At 42.4% G+C, this 18,432-nt stretch overlaps 1 protein-coding gene across 1 annotated transcript; it reads right to left on the reverse strand.

The window, feature by feature from the left end:
- Window positions 1-10,324: 10,324 nt before the first annotated feature.
- On the reverse strand, window positions 10,325-18,196 carry Gfi1 (growth factor independent 1 transcriptional repressor). The gene is made up of 7 exons (XM_026403105.2): window positions 18,161-18,196; window positions 17,791-18,000; window positions 17,287-17,469; window positions 15,085-15,572; window positions 14,826-14,963; window positions 13,625-13,790; window positions 10,325-10,628 (listed from the first exon to the last, which is right to left on the reverse strand). The coding sequence occupies exons 2-7, from the start codon at window positions 17,903-17,905 to the stop codon at window positions 10,450-10,452; spliced, it is 1,269 nt and encodes a 422-aa protein (XP_026258890.1). The 5' UTR covers window positions 17,906-18,000; window positions 18,161-18,196; the 3' UTR covers window positions 10,325-10,449.
- Window positions 18,197-18,432: the final 236 nt, after the last annotated feature.

The raw sequence follows: 18,432 nt of genomic DNA on the forward strand, positions 1-18,432 counted from the left end.
CAACCCCTGCTTCTTTTTATTAGTAAAGGCTTATTGCATGGTGGTACATTCCTGTAATCCCAGCTACTCAGGAGGCTGAGGCAGGATGATTGCAAATTCAAGGTCAATCTGGGAAATTTAATGAGACTCTGCCTTGAAATATAGTTTTTTTTTTTAAATGAGTGGGATGTAACTCTGAATTAGAGCAGTTCTCTAGTATGTGCAAGGACATAGGTTCAATCCCCACTGCTCCCCCATCTAAAAAAAAGCTTATTGGAAATGAAAGAACACACACACACGATTTAAGAAGTTAAATTTTCAGTTGGAAATTATATTTACATCTTTAAAACGATAACAATAATAAGTTGATTATATTTACAAAGATACATACCTAAAACATAAGGACATAATTTTTTTAAATACTATGAAAAAACAACTATAATAAAGGTAGTATAACTATATTATCATTAGATGAAATAAACTTTAGAGTAAAAAAAAAAAGAATTATTAGAGACAAAGAATACAACAGAATAACGATGGAAAGGAACAATTTGCCAGGAACACATACTAGGTTCAAAATTTTATGCACCTATTGACAAACTTGAAATATGCAAAAGTAATAGAGTTGACAGAATTCAAGTAAGACACTTATAACTTAATAATCACCATGAGCAGAGATGTAGCTCAGTGGTAGAGTTCTTGCCTATCATGTGGAAGGCCTAAAAAAAAAAGTTCACCATTGAAGAGTTTAACCTATTTTTCTCAGTGTTGGATTAAGTAAATAAGAATTATTTAGGAGATAGATTTTAATAATATAGAAATAAGCTTAATCTTATGAACATATAAAGAACTTGTACCTAGCAATTAGAAAAATATATATTCTTTTCAAGTATAAACATTGACCATGGATAAAGGCACAAAATAAATCTCAAAAATATCAGAGAATTAATATTATGTGGGTTATATTCTCTGTACAAAATATAATTATATATCACTAATAAAAATACTAAAAAAGACATGTTCAGAAAGATTGAATGCACTGCTAGATAAGACATCTGTCAATAACAAATCTTATGGGGCTGGGGATGTGGCTCAAGCGGTAGCGTGCTCGCCTGGCATGCGTGCGGCCCGGGTTCGATCCTCAGCACCACATACCAACAAAGATGTTGTGTCCGCTGAGAACTAAAAAATAAATTAAAAAAAAAAAATTCTCTCTCTCTCTCTCTCTCTCACTCTCTCTTTAAAAAAAAAATCTTATTAGATAATATGTAGAAGTGAATGATAATAAAAACCTTTCAAAAACAAAATAGGGACAAATAAACAATAAACAGATAAAGGCCCCAAATAAATAATATCAGAATGAAAAATTGAATATAATTATAAGTAGAATTTTAAAATTAGAGAATATAGCCGGGCATGATGGCCAACACTTGTAATCCCAGCAACTCCGGAGGCTGAGGCAAGAGAATTACAAATTCAAGGACAGTGTTAGCAACAGACCTTCAGCAACTTAGGGAGATCCTGTCTCAAAGTAAAAAATAAAAAGAGCTGGGATGTGGCTCAGTAGTAAAAGCACCCGTGAGTGGCTGGGGTTGTGGCTCAGTGGTGAAGTGCTTGCCTGGCATGTGTGTAGCACTGGGTTTGATCCTCAGCACCACATAAAAATTAATAAAATAAAGGTATTGTCTCCATCTACAACTGAAAAAAATTTAAATTAAAGGAAAAAACACCCCCTGGGTTCAATCCCCAATACCAAAAAATAAAATAATAAACAAACAAATAAAAACCATAACATTATGAAATGATTGTGGCAATTAATTTGAATGCTTAGGAAAAAAACCAAATATTTCCTGAAACATATAAAGTATTATAGCTAGTTTAAGGGCGGAAAATGGAATAGACTGAAAAAGCATAAGGAGTTGTATCAAATACTCAAAGAGCATATTATCAGGGTTGGGATTGTGACTCGGTGGTAGAGTGCTTGCCTAGCACATGCAAGGCCCTGGGTTCAATCGCTGGCACCACATATAAATAAATAAAATTAAAATATTGTATCCAAATACAACTAAAAAATAAATATTAAAAAAGAGTATATTATCTCTCTGTCTTTCACTAATTGTGCCAGAAAAAAGTAAAAAGGAAGTGCTGCCCTACTAATTTTGAGATGAGTCAAACCTTGGGCAGTATCAGCAAGAAAGACTATAAGCCAGTTTCACTAATAAGCATAAATGTAAGAATCCAAAGTAATAGTCAGGGGGAAAAAGTAGCTTGTTCTCAAAATATGAAGTAATGATAAGGAGATGGAAATGTAATTATCTTGAGTTCATCATTATACACTTTATATATGTATTAAAATGTCACTCTGTATTCCATAAACATGCACAATTATTATGTGTTAATAAAAAATATTTCTGTGATGGGCATCAAACACGGGATCTCCCACAAGCTACATAGGCACTCTATCACTGAGCTATATCTCCAGCCCCTGAAATTTTTTCAAAAATGTTTAAGGAGAAAAAATTTAGGTTTTTCTTGTTGTTGTTGTTGTTATTGTTTTGTACTTTTGAGACAGAGTCCTGCTGCGTTGCCCAGTCTGACCTCAAATTCCTGTGCTCAAGTGATCCTCTTGCCTCAGCCTTCCAAATAGCTGAGACTATAGGCATGTGAAGTGATGCCCAGCAAGTTATATTTTTCAAAACGTGATTAAATTGAGATTCATTTTCCCCAGCAATGCAAGGATAGTTTAATCTTAGGGAATATGTAAATGCTATTTGCCATGTTTACAAAGGATAAAAGTCATGAGTCTTTCAAGAGATTTGGAAAAAAAAACAATTGTACAATAAAATTAAATACCTATTAATGATTAATTATTTAAAAACACATATATATTAGTGTAACTCAACATCACATACAACCACAAGAATGGGAAATTAGGGCTGGAGTTGTGGCTCAGTGGTAGAGTGCTCACCTACCATGCATGATGCACTGAGTTTGATCCTCAGCACCACATAAATGTAAAATAAAGATATTGTGTCCAGGGCTGGGGATGTGGCTCAAGAGGTAGCATGCTCACCTGGCATGTGCGGGGTGCTGGGTTTGATCCTCAGCACCACATAAAAATAAAATAAAGATGTTGTGTCCACTGAAAACTAAAAAATAAATATTAAAAAAGATATTGAATCCACCTAAAAAAAATAAATATTTTTTTAAAAGAATGGGAAACTATACTCCATGTATGTATAATATGTCAAAATACATTCTACTGTCATGTATATCTAAAAAGAACAAATAAAAAATTTTTAAAATCACACATAGGGATGGGGGTACAGCTCAGTGGTGAAGCACTTTGAGGGCATAGCCCTGCATTCAATCCCTAGCACAAGGTGGGGTCAAGAGATAAAGAAATGGAAATTCTTACCAAATAGAAATAGAAATTTTTAACCTGTTCTCTTAAAAGTTATCTACCAAAAAAAAATCACGTTAAGTTGTAAAAAATTAAAAGTATATGCCTAGAAGTTAGGAATAAGACAAAGATTATTCAATACAGCTCTAGTCAGTCCTACTAGTAAGGCAAGAAACAAATTGGAGAAATAAGCAATCCCCCCAAAACAAAGGATGAATGTTCTCTCTAATATGCAGATGCTAACACACAATGAGGTAGGGGGGGAAATAGAAGTTCATTGGATTAAACAAAGAGGAATACAGGAGAGGGAGTGGGGATAGGAATAATAAAACAGTAGAACTTTCAGACATAACTTTTCTATGTTCATATATGAATACGTGACCAGTTTAACTCCACACCACGTACAACCACAAGGATGGATGTGGGAGGCCATCCTTGCACGTGATTGAGTTACCTCCCCAGCGCTCAGACACTATGTGTTAGAGCTTTCCCAACCCTTCTTGGGTTTGAGGGCTTGGCAGTGTGGAGGCATGTCTCACCACTGCCCCCAAAGACCCAATCATGGCACCTGACCTTGCAATACTGCCCGCCTTGACTTTCATTGGATGGGATTTTTCCCAGAATTCTTTGTTCCCCAATAAAAGCCCTCTCTCTGGCAGGCTCGCTCTCTCTCCCTAGCCTCTTCAGTAAACCTCACTAGTTCCCTGGGTAGCTTGAGGCTGGGGGTTCCAAGAGCTGTCCTGGAGCTGGTTTAGAGGTAATTGGAGTCTGTGTCTTTAATTTAAACTCCCTTAGGATTTTCCGACGCTGCGCTGGCTGCGAACTATGGATGAGATCCTAATTAGAATAATTTGTACTCCATGTATGTATATAATATATCAAAATACACTCAACTGTCATGTATGCCTAAAAAGAACAAATAAAATTTAAAAATCAAATTGGAAAGAGGAAAACAAAGATGAAATAAATTTGTATATTTTATGATTATCTTATATAGAAATTCTAAAAAAAAAAAAAAATCAGCTGAGTATGGTGGCATGCCTATAATCCCATTTACTTGGCCATCTGAGACAGTAGGATCCTGTTTGAGGCCAGCCTGATCAACTTCAAGAGAAACTGTCTAAAAATAAATAAATATAAAGGGGTGGGGATTTAGCTCTTTGGAAGAGGACTTGCCTAGCATGCATGAAACCCTGGGTTCTATTCCCAGCACCACCAAAAAAAAAAAAAAAAAAAAAGGAAATGCAAAATAATCTGCAACAAACTAAAAAAGGGCAGATTCAGCAAAGTTTCAGGATACAAGATCAACATACAAAAAAAGTTAATTTTATTCCCATATGCCAGTAGCAAACGACTAGAAAAATGCAGTTTTTAAAACTATGAGAACAAATAGTGAATAAAAAAATAAAATATGCAGAAAATAAAATGCTACTGAAAGACATAAAAGTGATCTAAATAAATGATCAACATGCCATTTTAAGAAGTACTGTGCTGCTGGGGTTGTGGCTCGGCAGTAGAGTGCTCACTTTGAACATGTGAGGCCCTGGATTTGAGCCTCAGCACCACATAAAAATAAATAAATAAAATAAATAAAACAACAACTAAAAAAATTAAAACAAAAACTGTGCCAGTTCTTTTTTTTTTTTTAGTGTTTAGTTGTAGATGGACACATTTATTCATTCATTTTCATACAGTGCTAGAGATCAAACCCAGTGCCTCACACATGCTAGGCAAGTTCTCTTCCACTGAGCTACAACCCCAACTTTCAATATGCCATTCATAAGGATGGGAAGGATTAATATCAAATTATTTCAGTTCTCCCCAAATTAAATAAATGTAACAGAAGCTACAATTTCAATACTTTTGCACATCCTAGAACAAAAGGCCAAGGATAACCATCAATTCCTAAAGAGGACAAAACAGGTCAGAGGGAAGCCTTTCCTTACTAGCTATCATCAGTTTATTATAATTTAAATTATTTAAAAGACTATGGCTTAAGCACTGAGATAGACAAAATGACCAGGGAAACAGATCAACAAGCCCCAAAATAGAACCATACAGAAACAGAAACTTGACATATGACAGAGGTAGCATTGAATCAGAGAGAAAAAAAAATGGAATATGCAGTAAATGTTGGGTTGGTAATTGGTAATTGATTGCCAGGAATATGCAATAAATGTTGGGTTGGTAATTGGTTATCCAAGTGGAGAAAATAATTTTAAATTAGATCCTACTTTATTCCATACACATACAACTAGATAAAAAAGCTAATATAACAAGCAAACTTTTAAATATATTTTGGAAGAAAATATAAGCAATGACTTTACAACCACCAATTAGGGAGGAAATTCTTCAGATATGAAAAGCAAAAATCAGCCAGGCATGGTACTGTACTCCTGTGGTTCAAGCAACGTGGGAGAATGAGGCAGGAGTATTCCAAATTTGAAACCAGCTTCAGCATTTTAACGTGGCCCTGACACAAAATAAAAAATAAAAAGGACTGGGGATGTAGCTCAGTAGTAAAGTATCCCTCAGTAGTAAAGTATCAGTACCAGGGGGCAAAATGTGAGTAATGTTAAGCTTCAAAAAAGACCTTTCCTTAGTAGGTCTTAATAAGTAGTAAAATTCCTAATTAAATACTAAGATTTTAATAATACATAATCCAAAATCAAAAAATTGTCCTCACTGTAAAATATATTTCAGTTTTAAATATGTGTCCATATTGTAAATACATAAAGAGCTATCTCTAGACATAAATTATAAATGTCCTGATTGCCAGTTTAAAAATATAAAATATAAATAAACACACCTGTGGGTAAAGTTTGAAAAGGAACATTAAAAAGAAAGAAAAAAAGCAAAGAAGGAAGAAAGAGGTAAGAAAGAAAGGAGGAAAAAACATAAATATTAAAGTTAGAAAGATTTTGAGTGAAATTTCTTTGAATTTTTAATTTTTATTTTTATTAGCTGTAGATGAACACAATACGTATAAAGGTATTTATTTATTTGTTTTTATGTGGTGCTGAAGATCAAACCCAGTGCCTCATGCATGCTGGGCAAGTGCTCTACCACTGAGCTACAACCCCAGCCCTGAAATTTTTATTTTTTAAATCTGACTTAATGACTGGGCTGGGGTTGTGGCTCAGTGACAGAGCACTTGCCTAGCATGTGTGAGGCACTGGGTTTGATTCTCAGCACTGCATACAAATAAATAAAATATAAAGGTCCATCAACAACTAAAGAAATTTTTTAAAAATCTGATTTAATGACTAAAAAAGTTTAAAATAAATGTATTATATATTCCCTGAAAAGTTTTTACAATAGAGATAATATAGCGCACAGATTTTAACAAAAAAGTGCTCTAGAAATGCAAAGTGAGAACTAGTGAAGTCCTTTTATGTCTTCCTCTGAGTTTCCTTTTGTTAAATGATCAGATTAAACAAACAGGCACATGACAAAATGACTTGGGTCAAATCACTATCACCACCCAGTTTCTGAGGGTAATGACTGTCAAAAGTCACCAGGGAGTGATCCATTGCTATCCCTTTAATTAAGGCGGGGCTTTTATAACTCAGTTGTTCCATTTGTGACTCAGATCAATCAAATGAAATTCACCTTTTACGTGGCCTGAATCCTGATAGCCCTGCACACTTGATAGGTAATTTAATCATGCCTGGTGTAGATGAACACAAACTCAAATTAGCTACTGAAAGAGTTGGGCTTCTCAGAGATAGCTGTGCTTTTCCACTTTTATGCAAGAGCTGAGCTTCACCAACTGGCTAGCTGGAGGTGTTATTAAAAATTTAGTGAAAGAAACAAAGGTGTGCTCTGGTGTCTCTTGTTACCCTTTCTACTGTTACTCCGGCAGACAAAAGGCATAGAGCCTACCTCATGAATAATGTGACATGGAATATTCACAATCTATTTTTAATGGAGTCAAGTAATAACATTAAGACAGACATTTGCAATCTTCAAATTTCACACGGGCAAAAGGCACAGTAATTTGTTTTGATTCTGAAATGGGAATATAAAGATAAATTAATTTCCCAAAAAAAGCCATACAGTTAATCAAAATTAGAATTCCTTATTTATAGCATAAATAGGGAAAATGAAAATGGACCAAGAATTCTAAATGTCATCAGAGAAGAGTGGGAGAGGGCAGACACCTAGATTTCAATCAGTTCTACTTAACCCTCAGTGCAATGTCATACTCTTCAAACCAGGTTGAAAATACTCAACCAGTGTGCGTGGTGACTTTTGTGGGAAGGATGTTTTGTCATCCTATTCATTGAGAGCTTTGCCTCCCAGGCAAACAGTTCTCCCCCCCCCTCCCCCCCAGGTACCAAGGATTGAACCCAGGGGCACTTAATCACTGAGCCACATCCCCAGTCCTTTTTTTTTTTTTTTTTTTTTTTTTTTTGAGATAGAGTCTTGTTAAGTTGCTTAGGGCCTCACTAAGTGACTGAGGCTGGCTTGGAACTTGCAATCCTTCTGTCTCAGCCTCCCCAGCCACTGGGATTACAGGTGTGTGCCACCATCCCTGGCCATCACCTATCAGTTCTGAAAAATAATTATAATCTGCTTTACATAGTAAACAAATTTAAATTTTAAACAAAGTAAAGTACTGTGCAAAGGCCTGGTGTTGGAAAACCAAAGGAGGACAGCCAAGGAACAAGATTTGGAGGGACGGGAGAAAAGCAGCTATCAAAGTCCTGCTGACCTACCAACACAGAATGCCAGTGTGTCTTATTTGTTTTCTTGGTGCTCAACCAATTTCTCTTCCCTTTGAGTTACTGAGAGCACAGCCAGCCTATAGGATCATCTACTGTGTGCCAGGCACTGTTCTGGGGGCTGAAAGTTCAGCAGTAATCAAATAAAGCTCCATAGGACATCGTCCTTATAGCTGTATCCCCACCACCTAGAACACTGCCAGGCATACCAGGGTACTTAATCAAATGTATAGAGTAGATTTGAATGGAAATGGGCAATCTGCAGGTAGTCACCAGAGCCATGCAAGCCCTGAATGTCTGGCTGGGAGGTGTTAGGACCCAGGTAGTAGGGATTTAGTTCAGAATTGTATTCATTCTCTAAGGATCCACAGGTGGATAGAGCCACAAACCTGGATCCCCACTGTACTACAACTCATGCATCTTTAAGTTTGGAATTTGCCTTCAGCTTGGCATTTGCTAACCACTCATATTTTTTCTCTTCTCCAGTTTCCACAGAATCAAAGTAGTCAGAATTGGATTGGGATGACAGGACCATATCCAGATTTTATAGTCAAGAAAACTAGTATCAGGGAAGTCAAAGAATTTGTCTGAGTCACATGATGTGTCTGTGCTAGAACCTCAACTAAGATTCAGACCTCCAGACCAAAGGCTTGTGATTTCTTTATTTATCTAGGAATCTTTTGGCCCCACTAAAAAAAATTAATAATACATTTAAATTCTCAGAGGAAAGCTTATGTACCTGTGGGACCACTGGAACTCTACAAGGTAGGATCTTAGTTTTATATACCTCCCAGTCTTTCTGATAAGAATGAAGGGGCTGGGATGTGGCTCAGTGTTAGGGCACACATGAGGCAACAGTTTTGATATTCAGCACACACACACAAAAAAAAATCAAGAAGGAAGTATCTGGGGGAGGGGAATACACACACACACACACACACACACACACACATCAAAGCAATAGGATTTTACTCTTTGTACATTGATTTCTCCTTCACTTTTATACTCCACTGTAGTTTCCTTTGGTGCCAGTTTCCCTCACAGAAAAAAAGCAAAAGTCTTTCTCAAATTCCCTGCCTAAATAAAAGGCAATCTGGTAATAGTCTTAATCTTTTATTAACTTAATACATCACTCTAATAAATATGTAATAACAAACATAATGCACTCCCAAAGATCTAAAATCATTTACAAACTTCATCAAAGTAAAAATATCGCCTTTCCCCCCATATGGTACACATGGAAGGCCAAAGAGTTGAAGACAAAGGGCCTTCAACCCTATGTGCCTACAAGCTCAGACATCTTAAAAATATCAGCTTAACAATAAAAACTGAGTATACACATGAATCTTTGAAATAACTCTTCAGCTACTTTTTATACTTGATAAAAATCCAAAAGGATCAAAAAGGAAGGTTCAAGATTCTGTGTTCTCGTCTCAGCATTCCCTTGGAAGGGAAAAAAAGCACAGACCCCAGCCACCTGGAGGTACAAATGTTAGCTTTTGCGGGGCAGAGGCAGGAGCTATGATTTTAATCTCTGGCCCTTTAGTACCTAGCATAGTAACTGGTACCTTGGTAACCAAAGGTTAATAAATATTTGCTGAATGAATAAATGACATCTTGTTCACTGCTTCACGTTTTTAACCTCTGATGAGGTCTTCACAGGCCTCCTGCAGAAAGGACCTCTGATCCTCCTCTCATCACCAAGTCTATTTTTCTGTTTCTTCCTGGGGCAGGCTTGATGGTGCATCTGGTGATTTCAAAAGAATTAAGATCCTTCCCCAAATCAGTTTCTGAACCACTCTTCAAGGAGGAGAAATGATTCCTCTGAGATTTACAGGCAGCACCCAACAAAAAGGGGTCAACAAACTTTCCAGAAGGAAACAAAACAACAACAGCAACAACAAAAACACTCACTCTTCTTTCTAGCTAAAACTATAGCATGTGTCCACTTGTAAATGGGGGCTCCTTCTCTTCCACATAAGTATCTAGGGGAATTCAGGAAGAGGGACAACACCTGAAGAAATTTCTTGTCTGTGGAACAGGGTAGAAATGAGAAGAACTGTGGAGTCCAAGATTTTATCTGATCCCCACTTGACTTCACATCTTCAGGTGTAGAGTAGCCTAAAGTCCGGCGAGTTGCTGTGGTTCCCACTCGGCAAAGAACTTTAAAAAGGTAACTTGTTCCCTCTGGCAGCTACAGAAAGTAAGGTGAAGGGGATTCACCTTGGTGGGATCTGCAGACTGGACTGGGGAGCCTGAGAAATTAGAGAGGCTAGAGGCAAGCAGGGAAGCCATCCTCCGTAGTGTCGTGTAGCTGCTGCTTGCAGCCAGTGAGGGTGCTCATTTGAGCCCATGCTGTGTCTCTCGGTGCCTCCGGAGATCCACCTTCCTCTGGAAGCCCTTCCCACACAGGTCACAGCCAAAGGGTTTGAAGCCTGTGTGTTTGCGGCTGTGGGTGATGAGGTTGGAGCTCTGGCTGAATGCCTTGCCACACACCTGGCACTTGTGGGGCTTCTCACCTGCGGGAAAGGAAGGGGGAGGGGAGAAAGTATGAGTTTATGACAAAGCTAGAGGAGATCCACTGTGACCCACATGCTCTTGGCAGCAGCTGGCTGCACCACAGTCTAAGACCTTCAAGCAACTCAAAGAGGGATGTGTTGCAACATGAACTGACTCCCAGCCTGCAATGTGGTCCCGGGAAGTCATGGGTACACCAGGTGGAAGGGAGACTTTCTGAGTGGGGGTTCCCAGCCAGAGGCCTCAAACCGTTTCCTGCTAAACGGAAACAGAGCAAAGGCCACGTGCCCTCCCCAGCTGAATCCACCTCGGAGGACTCCCCTGACTTTTAGAAGCAGAGAGCACCCAGAACAGATGTTCAACAGGAGGTGGGAGGAGCTGTCCTACAAACCGTGTGACTTGGCTCTAATTCAGAGGAAGTTTTCAAATCTGAGTTTCCAAGTGGGTGTTGGTTTTGTATACCAGAGAGCCTGTCTTCTTTCTTGATCTTGCAGGACCACAGAATGTATCTGAGGCATAGACATTTCTCAAAGTCTTATTTTAAAAGTCCACATTTGAGCTCCAAGGTATTTATTTTCTTTTCTTCTCATTTCTTCCAGTACTGGCTATTGAACTGAGGGGTACTTTGCCACTGAAATATATCCCCAATCCTTTCTACTTTTGAGACAGGGTCTCGCTACGTTGCTGAGGCTGGCCTTAAACTTGTGATTCTCCAACCTCAGTGTTCCAAATCACTGGGATTATAGGCATGTGCTACCATGCCCAGCCACAAAGTATTTCTTAAAGTAGCTAGTCTTTTTCTGCCTGGATTTTACTTTCTTTTTATGAGACTAATCATAGTATTCTACTGTATTCTATTCTGTTTGGTACTGAGGATTGAATGTAGGGGTGCTTAACCATGGAGCCCTTTAAAGTTTTTTTTAAATTTTTTTATTTTTGAGACAGGTTCTCGGTAAACTGCTTAGAGCCTCACTAAATTGCTGAGGCTGGCCTTGAACTTGCAATTTTCCTGTCTCAGCCTCCCAAGTAGCTGAAATTAAAGGCACATGCCACCATGCCTGGGAAGATTCTTTATATGACAGCAACTCTTTACCAAAGATTAATAAATTACTAGACATGAAAAGGTTTTGTCTTTTCCCCATCTCATGTACTATGTGACATTTAGGTAAATGTCATCTATTTTCAAATAGCCCCAGCATAGCATTAATAGTATTGGGGCTAAAAATGCAAACAGATAAAGTTTGATTTTGAGGAACCTTCTTTCCCTCTTGCTATGCTCTCTTCTCTCTTCATGTTTCAGATTTCTTGGATAAGAAATCACCCATCAAAAGTTATCCTATCTCTTTAGGCTCAAACAAATCTGAGAAACCAATTCTAGCTATAATGTAAATGTTTGATAAAGATTTCATGTTTCATTCAGTCAAGATCCTAGTTGCATTTTGATGAGTGTCTTAAATACCTTTACTTATAAAGGAGTGAATTCTACGGAAATTTCAGGCAAATGGGTATGATTAAAGTAAGATTTTTTTTCTGAGATTTTGGATAGGAATATCTACACTGTCCAAGAATATTCATAAATATCAACAGTAGCTATTTGGAACACAGTGCCATTTGTTTTAAATGAATATTCATATTCTGCAATAACACTGTCAAAAATTCCAGGTCTAATGTAAATGTCTTGGTGAATTAAAAGAAACATTCCTGGAGCTGTGAATGTGGCTCAGTGGTAGAGTGCTTGCCTAGCATGCATGAGGCTCAGGGGTCCAATTCCCATCACCACAAAAAGAAAAAAATAATGTGTTCCTGGAGGTGAACCCATGAGCTGCTGGCATTAAAACCTTCATCTGGCCAGGCACACATGTGGCATACACATGTAATTCCAGTTATTCAGGAGGCTGAGGCAGGAGCACCTCAAGCTTGAAGCTAGCCTCAGCAACTTAGCAAGGCCCTGTTTAAAAAAAAAAAAAAAACAGGGCCAGAGTTATAGCTCAGGGGAAAATTCAGGACTGGCAGTCAAAATGTTCAATGGTGTCATGATTTCTGTAGTCTGATATTGGGTATCATTCAATGTTTCTGAGTTTCTGGATGGTAAGAGCAGCTTTTTCTACTTTATAGGGTGACAGGAAGTATCAAATGAAATGACAGATTTGAAAACACTGAGTAAATTATAAAACGCTACCACAGGTAAGAAATTATCACTACTAAGGCATAAAATTGCTGATTTTGTGAAAACAGCCATACGTGAAGAGAAGCTTTCTGTGTCTACCAATCCTCATGACTTTGAAAACAGAATAGGATAAACAGGACAAGAGCACAGATATTTGAGAGGTCACATAGGCCTGAACTTGAGCTCTGGCCCCCTACTTGCTAGCGTGACTTTGAACAGTTTACTTAATCCCTCTGTGCCTCCTTTCCTCATCTCTAAAATGGGGATAAGGAATAGTTTCTATCTCCTGAAGTTGTTGTGAGAATAAGATGAGATAATGCAGTTTAACAGAGCTTAGTAATATTGCCATTGTTTTTTCCTCCTCAAGTAGAATAAGCTCTTGACTCCTAAAAATACAGTAGAAAGGCAACACATGAGTCCCTCCCAGAAAAGCCTCTGTGGGAGCCCTACAGAAAGTCTTCAATCTCTAGGTAAACATTTAGAGCAAAACTCTGAGAGGTCTCTGGGGCTTCATATTTCACCCAGAGCAGGAAGCAGTTGGAGCAGCTGCTAAACTAGAAAAAAAAAAAAAGAAAGAAAGAAAAAAAAAAAACCCTACTCTTTCCAAGGATGGAGAACCTGCAATCTGACCTGCTGGTCCTTGAGACACAATCCCAGATCAAGTCCCCTCTGGGAAGAATCACATCTGTGAATGAACCTAGAAGAATCTGTCTCTTTGTTTTCTTTAACATGCAGTGATTAGCTCCATCCAGAAAACCTCATCCACCTCTCACTGGGGCTAGAATATCAGAGAAGGTGAGTTATATTGGCCTCTGGGTATCTTCAGCTCACCAGTGTGGATGAAGGTGTGTTTCTTCATATCTGACTTCTGGTGGAACCTCTTGCCACAGTACTGACAGGGGTAAGGCCGAGTGTCTGAGTGAATAAGCAGGTGTGTGGACAGTGTAGATGATCTCTTGAAGCTCTTGCCACAGATCTTACAGTCAAAGCTGCGCTCCTGCAGAGAGAGAGATGCAGCACTCCTACTGCAAACACCTAGGCTGCTACCTCCTCACCACTAACCTGACCCTAAAAACTCCAAAGCCAGGGTTCTCCTTCTACATAATCCTCCCTCCCCCCCCCTTTACTTCCAGTCCCCATACTCTCCATACTTCTCCTTTAACACCCACCCCTTAACATTTTTATTTCTATCAAAACACTTTTCACCCACAACCCTCCAAATCTCATGGCAAAAACTATCCCCACCCTGAATTTTTGACACCCATTTATACACATTTCTCCACCCTCTTCAACTGGAGGCTTAAACCTCAGTCACTTGAAATGCCTCCACCCCTCAGCCATTGTGGGTGTTGGAGGAGACAGGCTGATACTCTAAGTTAACAAGTCTTTGTAAATAAGATTTCTGTCATAGCCATTTGTGTACTTATTTCCTTATCTACCCTCTGTCTTTCAACTAAACTGTACTCTCCGTGGGGCATCCTATCAAGGAGCTGGTGTGCTATATAGAATTCTGAAGTACTAGTCACCTGGAAGTTAGGCAACAAATAGTTATAAACGAATAAATGCAAGAACAGCCTGGAAAATGTGCTAGTAGATGCTCTAAATGAGCCGACGTACCACCTTTTTCAGTTAGGAGGGGCTAATGCAAATTAAGTGACAACCATTTGGCAGGGGAAAAAAAAATCCGGACAAAGAAACAGAGCTAATGTATCAGCAGCAAGTCTCAGTGCACCCAAACCTTCCTCAAACCCAAGGGAATGTTTAGGATCACACCCCGAAGGCTCACAATGATGTGACGTCCAAATGCAAGACTGCTTCAAGGCCTGAGTCTGCTACCACCTACCTTTCCCAATACACCTACATCGGGGCAAGAGGACCTGACCGAGGGACTGGAGGAGCAGACTGGGAGGCAGTGGGGCCAAAATCACCTTGCTGAGAGCGTCTGGTGCAGCACAGAGGAAGAACAAAAGATCTCAAGTTCGAAGACCTGAGCAGGGCTGCGCGTGCGGCAGTCAATATGCCCTGCGCTTACCTGCGAGTGCACAGCTTTGTGCTGCTCCAGGCTCACCGCGTGCCCGAAGGTCTTGCCGCACATCTCGCAGGCAAAGGGTCTGGTGCCGCTGTGGGACCTGCGCACGTGGACCTCGAGCCCGTGCGGCGTGGAGAACACCTGAGACGGGTGGGGCCGGGGAGAAGGCCGCTGAGAGGGGCCGCCGGGAGCGGGCAGTGGCGGGACGTGGGCCGGGGACGCTGGCACCGGGCTGCCAAGGCTGGGCGCGCAGGAATCTCACCTTGCTGCACTTGATACACTTGTAGGAGCCGCCGCCCAGCAGAAGGCGGGTGCACAGCAACTCAGATTCCACCTTGACACCAGCACCCTTTTCAGCGTGTAGCTCGTGGCCGCGATCCGGGTACAGCCGGCCAGCCGCTGCCGTCGACCGCTCATACAGCCCGGCCGCAGCAGATCCAAAGTCGCCATAGAGCCCCAGGCCCACGCCACCGCCAGCGCCACCTCCTGTGCTGCAACTTCCTGGGGCTCCGGCCCCCGCGCCGCCTGCAGCCCTCTCTGGGCCGTAGAGCGCGGCCGGGTGGCCAGGCTCCGGTGTGCGCTCGCAGAAGAGACCGAGGCCGGGGCCGCGTTCCAGAGCTGTACAAGGCCGGTAGCTCTGCACCAGGTGCCGTAGGTCAGAACCCGTCAGGCCACTCCATGAGTACGGCTTGAAAGGCAGAGGGAAGGGTTGGGCTTCGTCCAGCGACTGACACATGGATTTCTCTGACGCTGTAGAGCACAGGAGGGTGTCAGGTCAGATTTAAGCAGGGCGGAGCCGGGTGCACCAAGCATTACCAGGCGCCCAACATTTGTAGAACAGTGCGTGTGCGGGTGCCACGCAAAGTTCCAGGGGCGCTCCGGGGTAAAACATAGCCAGGACACTGGGGCCTCGCGGGTCAGTGGCGGGGTAGCAAACTGATGGTTAAAATGACAGCAGATAGAAAGGTAAATTCTGTTGGAGGGCCTCGGAAGTCCTCGCCGTTGGCGGGATCCGAGCACCTGGAGGTCCCATAAAGGACAAGGCGCGTCTAGACACAAAGAGTTGAGCTGTGCGGGAGGAGAAAGCGCGGTTGTTTAGTCCCTGAACTTGGGCAAAAGGTCCAGACATCAGCGCCAACACTCTCCTAAGCCACTACATGTTCACAATCAATCGGTTTTCTTTCCCGGACCGATGATGCAGAAGGGAGAGGACCCGGAACTACTGAAGACGCATATGTCCGAAAAGACCTCAAGGTGTTAAGATCCTCAAAGTTAAGTGCCTAGTGTAGGTAGCAAAGAAATAGCGGGAAAGGGGTGCCGAATTCTCTCCAACCCTATTCCTATTATATTTTGATGGAGTGGCAGGGAGACGAATTTCTCAGAAAGGATGACTTTACAATTAAAAAGATTTAGTCAACATCTTCAGGATAAGCTTCCTGAATCCTGCTGCACCCTTCCACGTGAACTTGGCTAAAACTAGTAGATTTGTTCTCTTCCCTTCCACACCATCCCCTCTCTCTCTCACACACACACACACACTCCAGTCCAGGCTGACCAATGTAGTGAAAAGCTGCAACCTGATTTTCAGACAGAAGGGTTCTGGAGGTGCCCTGTTCTCCGTGGGGGGTGTCATACACAGCCAGAAAGACCCCTCCACTATTGGCTTTCCTCGCTGGAGCTGCAGGTCTGATCAAGTCAACTCACTGAGTGTGGGATTGGTGGAGATGATCTTTTAAAACTAATAAATATAATCTGGAAACAACTCGCCTTGGCAGAATTGGGCTGGTCTGCTCCTTCCTTACTCCTACCGTCCAGGACCCGAGCCCTGCCCCCACCCAACGTGCAGTCACCCGGGTGCAGGAAACTCTACTGCTTGCTGGAAATGAAACCCAGTAGGCTGGTCCCGAGGCTGGACCATATTAGCAGAACGAAAAATGAAAGAAGCCCCCAATCTGTGCCTGTGAAGACCGAGCAGGGAGCTGAGATTTTGTTCACCGACCCCTCTCTTCCACTTGGCGCCCAGCTCAGTCAGGCTGAGACTACCGGGTCTCCATTTGTGTGGGTTCCGGGATCTGGGATCATAATATCTTTAAACAAATCAATTCTGGTCAAAAAACAAAAAACAAAAAAACACCGCAACTAAACGTTGGAGTAGCCAGTGGAGATATCTGCTTTGTTTTCTCTCACCGGTCAGCTCCACGCAAACGAATGCAAACTACCTGCAGCCAGGGTTCCAAAGCCTTAAAAGTAGACAGCGGATTCGGGGTGGTGATGGGGCAAACTGTTTCAATCGCAGAACAGGCTGATGCTTCCCCCATTGGGACCCATCCCTCACGAATAAGTTCCCTCCTCAGGGTAAGACTCCGTTGCCATTTTTGCATTTCTGCGCCCAAGACCGCGCCAGTTCCCAGCTCAATGCTGGGTTTCCTGGCACCTACCACAGAATCTCCCAACGGGTTCCTACCTGGAGACACGGAGGGTGAAGGAGGCCTCCAAAAATCCTCAAACTCCGAGCTCCGGTCGCAGACGCTGCCCTCGCAGCTGTCCGGAGACGCAGAGGCTCTGTCCTGGGCCTCGATCAGTTGAGACTCAGGGGACAAACGGTCCCCGGGCTCCGCCTTCCCCTCTCCTGAACTCGAAATGCTGTCTGCGGAGAGGAATCAGGAGAGGAATTAGGCTGAGCCCGGACGAGCTTGCGGGTTCTGAAATGGTGCCCTGCAAGACGGTGGCACCCGAGCGTCCTCCTCTATCCACTCCGATCAGACCAGAAACCCTCTTGGATCCGAAAGCTGTCTCAGGAAGGTCCTGGCACCTAGACAAGCTCATGAGGAATCACAACAGGAGGAAACAAAAAAAGACAACAAAGCGGGTATTGGGGTCGCCTCCCCGGGTTCCCAAGAAATGATGAGGCAGGGTGCAAGGTTGGTGTCCCAGGGAGTTGCCCTGCCGGGTCCCGCGCGCCTCGCACCTGTTCGGCCTGGAGCTGGTACATTCTCCAAACGGGGGGAGTAGTCTGGTCCCGGGGAGCGTGGTTGGTGGTAGCTGTGAGCCTTCTTGCTCTTTACGAGAAAAGAGCGCGGCATGGTGGCCCAATGCTTTCCCCACTCCTTTCCAAATGTTCCTATAGCCTCCGTCAGCCCACAGTCACTCCAAGTGTTCCTTCAGCCCCAGCAGAGACCTGAGTTGAAGGGAAAATTGGGTGGAAACGCGAGTCAGCACCCTCCGAGGTTCGGGACTGGGTACCGAGGCAAAGGGAGAACGCTAGCCAGGGAGGAGCAAAGAAAGCCCGTGGGAGGAGGGGCCTGGCACCCCCCCCCCCCCCCATGCACAACGCTCACCAGGTGGCACTCGGACAGGTGGCGCGAGCCCTGTCCGCTCCCGGCACTGCCACAGCTCAGTGGTAAAACTTGTCCCAGGGCCCTGGCTCAGGCCCCTTTCCTCTGCTCTGCCCACGCCCCCGGCCCCTCCCCTTCCTTACTAAAGCTCGCTAGTGCAAACTCTCTGGAGAGCCATAGTTCCCAACCAGTCCGTTACTCCAACTCGACCACCCACTGCCTGCCTAGTTGGACCGGGAGAGCTGGAACACGCGGGTCAGTAAGGGCCGAGGATG

Source organism: Urocitellus parryii, chromosome 11 (genome assembly GCF_045843805.1).
Source record: "Urocitellus parryii isolate mUroPar1 chromosome 11, mUroPar1.hap1, whole genome shotgun sequence".
NCBI lineage: Eukaryota > Metazoa > Chordata > Mammalia > Rodentia > Sciuridae > Urocitellus > Urocitellus parryii.